At 41.1% G+C, this 13,259-nt stretch overlaps 1 protein-coding gene across 1 annotated transcript in view; it reads left to right on the forward strand.

The window, feature by feature from the left end:
- The first annotated feature begins 6,585 nt into the window (after positions 1–6,585).
- Positions 6,586–13,259, forward strand: part of LOC110504118 (solute carrier family 25 member 36-A) — a 31,045-nt gene continuing 24,371 nt past the window's right edge. The window contains exons 1-3 of the mRNA XM_021582945.3: positions 6,586–7,070; positions 10,636–10,800; positions 11,499–11,576. Coding sequence (XP_021438620.1) covers positions 7,030–7,070; positions 10,636–10,800; positions 11,499–11,576 — 284 coding nt within the window. The 5' untranslated portion in view covers positions 6,586–7,029. The remainder of the gene's footprint in view (positions 7,071–10,635; positions 10,801–11,498; positions 11,577–13,259) is intronic.

Consider the following 13,259-nt stretch of genomic DNA (forward strand, 5'->3'; position numbering starts at 1 on the left):
AGGGCTCGTAAGCACGCATTTCACGGTTATGTCTACACCTGTTGTATTCGGCGCATGTGACAAATACAATTGGATTTGTTTTGCATACGCTATTCTAAAATAACTAGATAACTGGTGCAGCCTAATGAACTCATATTGTACATTGGCTCAAAGTAATAGTCACTGACACATGAACCTGTGTATTACATGGGTCAGTTTCAAAGTCATTTCAATTGAGACTCTTAGATTCCTTTTTAGTCCAAGAGCCCTAGGAGAACTACTACACTGTACCCACATCCACACACTGGCTACTGTGTGTTCCCTAAATACTGGAGAAGATCATGAGATATCGCAGTGCCTCTTGGCAGAAAGATTGCAAAGCTTTAATCTTATTCAGATGAGGGGAACAAGTTCTCAAGCTCTCCCCCTGGCTCTATGCCAGTTTTTGTAACTGTATTACAAGTCCAGGGGATGTGTGCTGCTCACACACACAGAATCAGGAAGTCAGGATACACCTCCCTATCTCGCTAAGCCTACAGGGAAAGGATTATTACATAAAAAGCGGTAATGGACATCCACATGGTCAAAATCACTGCAGAGTAATTCCAAAGGACTCAGTGTTATTAGAGCATCTACAGATGTAGGATCTTCATTTGAGCCAGTTTGCTACAGCAGGAAAATAATCGTGCAGCAACAGGAAATGTGAATTATTATGTGGATTATAATTAATGGACATTTTTTTTAGGGGTTGATGCATTTTTTGTTAGGGCAAATGCAGTCAAACATTTCAAAGTGGAAATTACAAACTTGTAATGCCTTTTTAAACCTTGAATACACTACAAGTTTACATTTCCAGCTGTGCAGGAAAATTCTCACCAATAAAAGAGTGATCAAGCTACATCTGCAGTAAGAAACACCCGGCGGATTTTGCTCATAACTCCTCTACCAGGCCAGCCGGGTACAACCAGTCATTCAGGGTCTTCTGGAGACCACCATTGACATACAACTTCTGGAGGACCAGCAACTTCAAGAGGACAAGGAATTGTTACACTTATGTTGCATTTATGCCATCCACTAGCTGATCTAATGGCTGACGCTTGAATTCATTGTAGAATTAGGGGCTGAACAATACTTACAACTACAGCTTTGATAATTGAACCTGGCTATAGGTTGTAAATGGACAATGGTTCAGATTGTCTTCTGCGGACTTGTACGAGAAAGGGTAATACAATTGGGGTCAGTGACCACTCATGGCTCACTCTCTCTCTCTCTCTCTGTCGTCTGTACAGGAAGCAGTCAGTCAATAACGTGATTAGTGTAGAGCACCATGCGGCACATGATCTGGCCTTGTTAAACTGCAGCTTTAATTATAAAACCAAGTGGCGTACGCATTTTATTCTCAAGCTCAAATGAGTAAACTGCATTTTGTCCTTAACGCCAGGATGGTGCAAGTCACCTCTCAGATGCAGTTCACTTGCACACACAATCTCTGTATACCTCTCTCATCCAAAGTATTCAGGTCATGTACCCCCACCATTATAAAAATAAATGTATAGAGGCGAAATCCACTTTAGCTTTCTATACCAACATTGTGGTCACCAATGTCCCCAAATCCTCCTACACACATCATCCATAAGATGCATACTACCAGCATAGCCTTATTTTAAAGCCCACTTTGGGATTGGTTTGTTTTATGTGCAAAAGATCTTAGTTGGTTACATAATAACTTTACATGAGGGAGGTCAATGTGTCTTCCTGCGTGGGCACATTCCCCTATGGCAGTGGTATTTTAACTTTTTTCAGCGGGGACCCCATGTTTTCTGCCAGAATATCTAGGGACACCATTTTTTCCCGCATGAAATTCTCGAGACCACACCACACCCCAAATCTACTGACACAACCTAAAAAAGTTACATTTATATTTTTACATCAACAAATAACCTTCAATTCATTACATTTTCAAAATGAAAAGAAACCAATTTAGTTAGAAAATATGTATTTCTTCAAATGAGCTTTCTCAACCCCACTGCAGACGGTGACATTGAATTCCACTGCCCAGGACGACAATGTATTCAGATCTCTAGGGTAGGGCAACGGATAACTCACAATCTACACCTTCTGTGACCTTTTGGGGAATTAGGCCTACATAAAATGATGGCGTAGTAAGTTTGTCCTTTGAGAGTACAGTAGCCTATGTGTTCAATTAAAGATTTTTTCCAACTTTAATTAGTTAATTATTTCGGATACAGATTTCAAAAGGTAAGCATGTTATTCTCCAGCTCAAATGAGTAAACTGCATTTTGTCCATAACGCCAGGATGGCTCAAGTCACCTCCTAGATGCAGTTCACTTACATTCACACGCACGTAATGTAATGTAATGTATACGCTGGAGTCGGGGGGAAAAGTGCAGGTGGTGAGTTTAATAATAGAACAATAACAAACACGAGTAGCGTATAGACATGAAACACATAAGCAATACTGTCTGGGGGAAAAACAAAGGGAGTGACAGATATAGGGAAGGTAATCAGGGAAGTGATGGAGTCCAAGTGAGTCTCATGATGCGCAGGTGCGCGTAACGATGGTGGCAGGTGTGTGTAATAATAAGTAAACTGGTGACAATGAGAGCCAGAGAGGAGGAGCAGGAGTAGACGTAACATGCAAGTGGATGTACAAACACAATCTCTGTATAACTCTCTCATCCAAACTATTCAGGTAATTTAGGGTTTCCCAAATGATGCACGTTTTGGTTTTTGCCCTAGCACTACACAGTTGATTCAAATAATCATCAAGCTTTGATTATTTGAATCAGCTGTGTAGGTTTAGGGTGAAAACCAAAACGTGCACCCCTTGAGGTGCCGATGACTGAGTTTGGGATTTGCTGGGCTAAATCAATTATAAGTAGCATGTTATACCAACGTTGTGGTTACCAATGTTCCAAATCCTCCTACACACGTCATCTATAAGATGCATACTACCAGCATAGCCTTATTTTAAAGCCCACTTTGTGTTTGGTTTGTTTTATGTGTAAAATATCCTAGCTGGTTACATAACAGCTTTCCATGAGGGAGGTCAATATTAGTGTGTGTGTGTGTGTGTGTGTGTGTGATTGCCACTCCCTCTGAGCTGAACAAATCTCCAACTCTTGATATATGATGCCACGGGTGTGCTTTTTCTCACTGGCCACTATAACAAGGACCTATTCAAGGCGGCCATATTGTTTTGGTTGGTAGTAGTCCAGCTGAAATATTTACATAGAACCACACAGTCAGACTTACTTTCCAACCATTCAGTTCAAGAATGATATTGCATTGTAAAACAGTGACATACATAACATTTTACTTTAGTGATCTTTGTCCTTTCTCAATAAGTTCTAACTTTCACTACCCTCTAAATCATAGGCTTCACAAGCATGTTACTTAAGCATTCTAAATAAGAACTCCCCTGCATTTCACCTTCGATGTTCATGTCAGTTACGCACTTACAAAGAATAGGAGTTGCAGCAGTTCAGGGAACGTGGACGTGTATAAACAGACAAGTTATGCCTTCTGTAAGACAATCAAAGAGGCAAAACGATAGTACAGGGACAAAGTGAAGTCGCAATTCAATGGCTCAGACATCAGACAAACAGTACCGTTCAAAAGTTTGGGGCCACTTAGAAATGTCCTGGTTTTCCATGAAAACATACATCAAATAAGTTGCTAAATGAATAGGAAATATAGTTAAGATGTTGACATGGTTATGAATAATGATTTTAATTGAAATAATAATTGTGTCCTTCAAACTTTGCTTTCGTCAAAGAATCCTCCATTTGCAGCCTTGCAGACCTTTGGCATTCCAGTTGTAAGTGTGTTGAAGTAATCTGAAGATATTTCACCCCATTCTTCCTGAAGCACCTCACACAAGTTGGATTTTCATGATGGGCACTTCCTACGTACCATACGGTCAAGCTGCTCCCACAACAGCTCAACAGGGTTGAGATCCGGTGACTGTGCTGGCCACTCCATTATAGGCAGAATACCAGCTGACTGCTTCATCCCAAAAATTGCATAGTCTGTCCATAACACTTTTTTACCAATCTTCCTCTGTCCAGTGTCTGTGTTCTTTTGCCCATCTTAATCTTTTATTTTTATTGGCCAGTCTGAGATATGGCTTTTTCTTTGCAACTCTGCCTAGAAGGCCAGCATCCTGGAGTCGCCTCTTCACTGTTGATGTTGAGACTGATGTTTTGCGGGTACTATTTAATGAAGCTGCCAGTTGAGGACTTGTGAGGCATCTGTTTCTCAAACTAGACACTCTAATGTGCTTGTCATCTTGCTCAGTTGTGCACCGGGGCCTCCCACTCCTCTTTCTATTCTGGTTAGAGACTGTTTGTCCGCTGTTCTGTGAAGGGAGTAGTACACAGCGTTGTACGAGATCTTCCGTTTCTTGGCCATTTCTCGCGTGGAATAGCCTTCATTTCTCAGAAGAAGGAAGAAAGATATTTGTTTCTGGCCATCTTGCGCCTGTAATCAAACCCACAAATGCTGATGCTCCAGATACTCAACTAGTCGAAAGAAGACCAGTTGTATTGCTTCTTTAATCAGAGCAACAGTTTTCAGCTGTGCTAACAAAATCGCAAAAGGATTTTCTAATGATCAATTAGCTTTTTAAAATGATAAACATGGATTAGCTAACACAATGTGCCATTGGGACACAGGAGTGATGGTTGCTGATAATGGGCCTCTGTACGCCTATGTAGATATTCCATTAAAAAAATCAACCGTTTCCAGCTACAATAGTCATATACAACATTAACAATGTCTACACTGTATTTCGGATCAATTTGATGTTATTTTAATGGACCAAAAATGTGCTTTTTTTTTCAAAAACAAGGACATTTCTAAGTGACCCCAAACTTTTGAACGGTAGTGTATATACTTTGGATACCATTATAAGACACATCATTGCACAATGTATGAATAGCTAAATTGGCTGTCACTCCCAAACAGAAGACAACTGCATTGGTACCAATGTATTTATAAATGTATCAACTGAAATGTCCCTGTATATACTGTATTAAGGAATACTTAACTTTACGAGACTCACACTACTCCTTTCAACAGCAGCAGAAATGACAAATTCCAAGGGTGCATCATGAAGTCGGAGTAAGATCTTTAAGATACAGGCCCAACTGACTGGAATAATTTACCTATAGAAATCAGGCCATTAAAATCACACAGTGATGTTAAGATCAAACTGTTTCAACTAATAGAAACATCCCCATGTGAAGATATGTGTAAATATGTATGTATTGTATGTATTGTATGTATCGTCGGTGCATGGACTCAATATGTCAAAAGTGTTCCACAGGGATGCTGCCCCATGTTTACTCCAATGCTTCCCACAATTGTGTCAAGTTGGCTGGATGTCCTTTGGGTGGTGGACCAGTCTTGATACACACGGGAAACTTGAGCGTGAAAAACCCAACGGTGTTGCAGTTCTTGACACAAACCGGTGCGCCTGGCACCTACTACCATACCCACGTTCAAAGGCACTTACATATTTTGTCTTGCCCGGTCACCCTCTGAATGGCACACAGACACAATCCATGTCTCAATTATCTCAAGGCTTAAACATCCTTCTTTAACCTGTCTCCTCCCCTCTGTCTACACTGATTGAAGTGGATTTAACAAGTGACATCAATGAGGGATCCTAGCTTTAACCTGGATTTACCTGGTCAGTCTATGTCATGGAAAGAGAAGGTTTTATTAATGTTTTGTACACTCAGTGTATATTATAGGTACTTTGTTTAAGTAGTTGTATTAGTAGTTGTAGCAGTAATTGTACTATTTCTAGGCCTATTAGTAGTTATATAAAACGTTTTATGCTACTAATGTTCATTTATTTTATTATTACAGTTATTATTATTATGCAACAGTAGTTGCCATATTATTATTGTTACTAAGTATTGCAGGTTCATTTTTTTTCATTCGGACACTTGAAAACCAGGTATATCTCAAGAGATTTCATAAAAATTACAAATAAATAAATCAACTGTAAAGAACTACTGCTGTACACACCTGTCCTATTTATAGCCTACTGTCTATAAACACCCTCGTATACATACATTTAGTTATATTCCAGACTCTGAGATTGCTCGTTCGGATATTTCTTAATTTACATTTTGTGTATATTGTTTTGTATTGTTAGGTACGCTGCACTGTTAGAGCTAAAAACACAAGCATTTCGATGCACCTGCGATAACATATGCAAAATACAAGCACTTTTAGGAAGCTCTTGCAGGGCCTAAAACTGACCTGTGGAACGGTGCCAAGCTCAAAGTCAATGAGCTATTCAGAAACGCCCTTCTACTGCCAATGTTTGTCTATATGGAAATTGCATGGCTTGTGTGCTCGATTTTATACATGTGTGGCAGAAATAGCCGAATACACTATGTTGAAGGGGTGTCCACATACTTTTGTTTATATAGTGTATGCACCAATACAATTTGTATTTGATTGATTTGAAACATGCTGTAGCAAAGCACGCTTCCATTCAAAACCTGATCACGTGAAAAAGTAGTGATGGGGCGGGATTAAATAATGTACTGCTACACATCCGCCAATCACAGCCTTTGTTTTGCGGCTTCCCATTCGACGATAAACATTCTGACCTGTCGCTGTAGCATTCTGTGAGGCAAGGGGTGAAGGCGAGCAATGTAAGAGTCAGGCTGAAGGTGTGTCGGGGTATAAGTATATCACACCGAATTGGATTCATTCACTAGAAAAATACATCAACCATGGCAAAATAATATCCCTGTTAACACGGAAGAGACGCAAAGTCACTGTCGTGATCGCGAAGTTTTCAGTCAGGGGAAGGCAACGGTTAGCCTGGGAAGCTAGCTACTGTAGCTAACGCGTTACATATACTCGCTTTTGCTAGCAACTGACCTCCACAACACGGCGCATTGGTCTAGTGATCAATAAGTTACCCATTCCTTCTCGTCAGCCCCCCTTGTCTCCTAACCCAAAGTGGTGCCCTGCGTCCGGGTCCTGGGAATATGAGACAGAATGAGTCAGAGAGATACCTTAGTTCATCTGTTTGCTGGAGGGTGAGTATCATGGCTAATCGCTAGCTAGTAATACAGTCCAGTGTAACGTTAGTTACCATCATGCTAGCAAGCTATATAAAATGCAAAGATGTCTAGTTGGCTAGCACGTTAGATGCTGCTAGTCTAGACGTATCCACGATGATGTGCCTGCAGCAGCTGTTTTGCTAGCTAACATTAGCTAGCTGAATTCAATGACATAGCTGTCTGGTTTTGGTAGGGAAATCTTTTTTCCGGTGCTATGTAGAAGTTTTTCACCCACAACATTGCCAGCTCTTCAATTGTATACGAGTTTTGTTATTACCATTGTCCGACTATTAGCCATAACCCACGCGGATGCACTTGTTTCAGCACGTGCGCTCGGATGCCATTGTTTTGACCTTATTTCACGTATTCTGACGTTATCTAATGTTAACGTTACCTGGCATCCTTTACTATCAAACTACTGAGCTCATCGTGCAACTAAAGAAATACGGGGGTCTAACATTATGGTAAGCCGTAAACTATCCGGTTTCTCTCACGGATGTAAAGGGGTTTCTCTCATAGGCATCTGATTAAGTTGCGGCGTCAGAACCAAAACAAATGCACTCCAAGGTCATACCATGGTCAGCTATAAATTACCTGAACTGCCACAGCCGATGGGGAAACTATTCTCCGATTAAACCATTCTAGCTACGCAGCCCGAAGTTGTAATGGTAAATAAATAGTAATGCTCACACTGTGTCAGTGTGACATTGTAGCGAGCTAGCCCAAGATGTGCTCGTAAAGAGCCTAATGTTAACGTTACTCCTTAAGGTCCACGGTATGCTATTTTCAGAGGTAGCCTGGCTCTGGCAGCCAATATTCCACCAAAACGTGAATCGATTCGAAGGTTCTAGAAACATAAAGCCCTCTTCTTTCATATAATTTACAAATAATTTAATAAATGCAAAAAAAACACTTACTGTACCCTGTTTTAACCAGCCTTCTTTCATTACACCCATGTGTCTGGATCATGCCTGATAGGGACCACCTGTGCTAATTAGCTATGCTTTCAACAAACATGGCTGTAACATTTGAGATATGGCAGTGTGGGAACACTAACCCTATATAGGTGTGTATCAATTTAGCCTTTTGTTTTTAGAAGGAAAAAAGTCTTGCTGGATGCTGATATGAAATATAAGGTCCTTATGCTTCCAAAACTGTACTTCAATGATGCTTGTTAATGTTCAGACTGAGAGTCGGGGCTTTTAACAAAACTTCCCCATACAGAAGACTCCTTTGTCCGATGACTCTTATGTGTATTGTAATGGAACTGAGAGTCAAGACCAAGGGCTAGATGAGGACTTGATTTGTTATATAGACTCTTACTATGTACATTCATATGGACAATTGCATGACCAACAGATGGGGTGTTTTAAAGATTATGTTGAAGATTTCAGGACTCACGTTTCAGCTGGTTCGCTGTAGTTTGTGAAGGCGCATGCTGAGCTTGAGGCTTCAGGGCAAGAAGCATTCCTGCATGTGTTGCTCACAGACTCATGGTAAAAGACAGAGATGGATGAATAGAGAGCAAGAGAGCTCCTGAATGCTTGTAAACGAAGGCGCATGGCCAATTTCAGCTCAGACAACCAGTTGTGTAATATCTCAGGGAGGGTTGGAAGAACCCTACTGTATGTGGTATGAGAGTAACTTGACATCAATACATTAGTGTACCTCCATATTCCTTCCAGAATTGTTGTTGTTAGTTCAGGATGGGCAGTAGCCTAATCAACAGGGCTGGAGTTCCCCGACATCACATAAAATTACGTTTTTATAAAATAAAATGTATTTTAGCACCCAAAGAATAGCCTGCATTTACACAGTACAATGTCATTTACACAGTACTATTTTTGGCGTGCTGTATTTGTCCTGTGTAAATGCGGGTTGTTCTTTGGGTGCTGAAATCGGTAGTTTTTAAATAAAAACCTATTTTTATGTGATGTTGGAAATCCAGGCAGCCCACAGTAGTCGCTGCTCAACTCCATCGTAAATCGTAGCGTTGAGTTTAATCGGAGAGCCCCTTCCCTGTAACTGTGTCATGCGGGTTTCCAGAACATTTGGCTGCATCTCAAGTCTTTTATTGTCTCCTATCTTTTTTTATTGAACTCATAATAAATAAACATAAGAGTTGACAGACATATTGAGTAATAGGCCTAGACATGGTCTCCTTTCCTTCAAAATAACATCAGTAGCTTGTCATAGGACTATTGGTCCCAGGTAAGGAAGAAATAGTTTAGCCCTGCACCCTCCCGTTGTTTACCTTTTCTAATGTTCTCCACAGTGCTCATGCTCTGTCGCAGTCCACATGTGCCAGGCGTGTATGTCGGATTCCCTCAGTTCCACCTCTATTTACTGTGGCCATCTCCCTCTGTATCTGCCGCAATAGAAGTATGGATTAATGATCAACCATCATAGCAACAGAGTTAGGCCTGTATCTGTAATCTACTCGGGTTTGGCTGAAAATATTCTCTCACTGTCTTGTCATTCACACTCTTGTCATTCACACTCTTTTCATAGTTTACGATACAACACAGGGCAATTGCTCGGGGCTAGGTTATAAACACATACTTTCTACTCGCCATATTTCCCCCAAAGGACTCGTAGAACTTAGTCTACTTCTTTCAAATCATCCCGCTCCCATTGCGTTCAAAACCATGTCCTATTCATGAGTTCCTATAAAGAAGCTCAGACTCAAAGTCAATGGTAGGCTAGTCATTTGTGTGCTTTTGGAAAGTGTTAGGTCAAATTAGGTATGTGAAAGGTACGGGCACAAAGTATTTGTTATTGCACTTACTCATTCCAGCCGAGAACTGTTGTCCTCAGATGGAGGGCATTCCTGTGCTGACTCGCCAAGCCTCCCCTAGTCTCCACACGGATCCTCAAGCCTCCCCTAGTCTCCACACGGATCCTCAAGCCTCCCCTAGTCTCCACACGGATCCTCAAGCCTCCCCTAGTCTCCACACGGATCCTCAAGCCTCCCCTAGTCTCCACACGGATCCTCAAGCCTCCCCTAGTCTCCACACGGATCCTCAAGCCTCCCCTAGTCTCCACACGGATCCTCAAGCCTCCCCTAGTCTCCACACGGATCCTCAAGCCTCCCCTAGTCTCCACACGGATCCTCAAGCCTCCCCTAGTCTCCACACGGATCCTCAAGCCTCCCCTAGTCTCCACACGGATCCTCAAGCCTCCCCTAGTCTCCACACGGATCCTCAAGCCTCCCCTAGTCTCCACACGGATCCTCAAGCCTCCCCTAGTCTCCACACGGATCCACAAGCCTCCCCTAGTCTCCACACGGATCCACAAGCCCCAGATCCTCTGGATTCCATCCACTGTGTATTTTTGTAATGGAATCAGCACCTTCCAAATAGACAGTTTGTCTGCTGCTTTACTCAAGCAGCTGAGCAATATTTGCTGCCACCTCAAAAAAGCACACAATTCTACATCTGTCCTTGTAGCTGTTCCATCAGTTTGTGTGGGTTGTTTGCTCTGACACGCTCTCTCTCTCTACCCTTTCCCATCCCCCTGTTCTCTCTCTGCTCTCTTCTAGGTGTGGGGGAACGGTAGGAGCCATCCTGACCTGTCCTCTGGAGGTGGTGAAGACCAGACTACAGTCATCCCACATCACACTCTACGTGTCTGGGGTGCAGCTCAGTACCGTCAATGGGCCCAGCGTAGCACGCATGTCCCCTCCAGGACCCCTGCACTGCCTCAAGTGGGTATTATTTCTGCCTGCACAACTTGATTTACTAGCATTGTCATACTAACATAGTCTATCAGCTCACAAGATCAAACATGCGTAGGCTTTTATTTTAATGTCTAGGGATGTTTATTGTTAACCATCAAACATTACAAATACTATACTTTATGCTTGTGTTATTGGTTTAGATTGTTTTGGATTTATTACTGTCATTGCCCTCTAGCTTTGCACATTAAACTTCACAGTAAACAGTTCTAAGTAGTCTAACGTGTAGAAGTCTCAAGAAACCAGAGAGTAAATATTAGCTGGTCTATTTTGGGTGTTTACACGTCCTCCGGTTTACCCCCTATCCCCCCATGGGGTTTGGCTGCTGGATCCCTCCCTCCACACAAAACCCCATGTTGTTGTTGTTTGCTCTGGCCCATGTCTCCTTGGTAGGCAGCGCCATGTGGACTAAAATCCAACTCCTAAAGCGCCCCTCTCTCTCCTACCTTCAGGAAAAGGCCTGTCTGGGGATCTGTAGCCTACCCCAGCAGCAGGATATATCCCATCACTCCTATCATACATCATGTTTTTCTCTCTACAAGTTGTTGTTGGAAGTCTTTCGGCAGAGCCTATTCCTAGTTCATTGTTATGAACTCCACTAAAGTTTCAGTGAAAATAATGTGAATATTTGTGAGTGGTGGGTAAGGGAATTCTGTTTTTATCTTCAGGTTGATTCTTGAGAAAGAAGGAGCCCGCTCTCTGTTCAGGGGCCTGGGGCCTAATCTAGTGGGTGTGGCCCCCTCCAGGTAAGCACCTAACATTACAACAACAGAAAGTAGATTAATGAAATTGTAGTACTGTATGATAATTTCATATTTCAGGATATACAATATCACCAACCACATTTCCATCTAACTATATAGTCCATTTCATGCAGATGAATTACCTGACACATGGAAAAAAAGTCCCAACTGGGCTGATGGAAACATTAAATACCGGTACAAGTTTATATATACAGACAGACAATTTGTTAATTCAACATGATGGGATCTTTTTGTGTCGGTAAAATGGATTATGCGAGAAATGGTGGTGGAAACGCCATTATGCGCAAATATTGAAATAATAACCATCATTTTGAGGTAAACTTGGGAGTCGTGATGATATGTTGTGTTGGTCCTGCCACTATGACTCAGGAAGCATGCAGTTTATTAGGCTACAGATGAAATAAGATGTTCTTCACGGGGTGGTGAAAGTGGACGGTGATGAGCTTGATGCTCCTTCCCAATAAATATTCAGGATCTTATTCTGGTGACATGATTATCGATGCTTGGCTGCTGTTTGACAAATACAAAGAATACAAAGCTCTTATCCATAATAATCTCATAATGTAGGTAGCCTACTGTATCTGCGTGCTGTTGGCTAGATCGCATGTGACAAGACTAGGGTGGACACATTTGCTATATAGCGCAACAGTTTTTGTGACAAAACCATCAGTAAAGTTGGATGGAAACCCATTTAACTTGTATTTTTCATACATGGGAATTTAAGGGTAAAAGTAATTATGTGCACTGTCATCACGCACAGCTTTTTATCTGCAAAAAGTCAGTTTGATGGAAACATCTCTGGTGGGAAAGTTGTTTTATACAGATTTTAGAATATTCACATGTAATTCAAATTGAATGTATATGGAGCTGAGCCAAATCATATCTCATTCCAATTGCCCCAAAAGTGATTAAAGTAACTGTCCAGTGAACATCTCTCTTTTAAAAGTTCATATATTATGTTAACTCATACCCAAATATTGTTGTTTACTCGTCCTATTGTATTTGTGGCCAAACATAAATTGGGGAAAAAACCACTTCAAAAACCCCATCTCAAACAGACGTTTCAAAAATGCTATTTCCTTATATAACATGTCATGTTGGCTCATTGGCTGAGTTGGCCAATCAGCACTCTGGATATTTTTACAAGACCGGTATACGCCCACACCATTCTGTTATTGGGGTACGCCCAGACCATACCAACACATAAGTTGCTTTTTGACATAATTTAAGACATCCTTTTTGAACTTTTAATGTTGAAAGGCGATATCCCAAGTATAAATACACTAAAGTACACAGTTTTTTTTTTTTTTAGTGTCAGTTAAAATTTGTTTTGTAAAATGGTGCTTTTTAGACAACTACACATTTCAAAGAGTAGGACATTTAAGGAACATGATTTAACTCCTATTTTAATTAAGCAATAAGGATAAGTGTCAGTGCTGTATCATGAATACAGTCACAGGTAAATGGCATTGTGGGTCCGGCACCATGATATAGCACTGCCTTACTGCTTTTCTAAAACTGTTACCAGCATATTAAAATAACAATGAATTATGTATTTTTATTAAAACGTTATTTTGATAAGTAAATTCATCCAATTTAATTCTTCCTCCAGAAGATATAGTCCAGACAAATCTTGTTAGTTATTTTGGTCATGTTGCTACAGAT

The sequence above is a fragment of the Oncorhynchus mykiss genome, chromosome 24 (genome assembly GCF_057628025.1).
Source record: "Oncorhynchus mykiss isolate SJ-2025 chromosome 24, ASM5762802v1, whole genome shotgun sequence".
Lineage (NCBI taxonomy): Eukaryota > Metazoa > Chordata > Actinopteri > Salmoniformes > Salmonidae > Oncorhynchus > Oncorhynchus mykiss.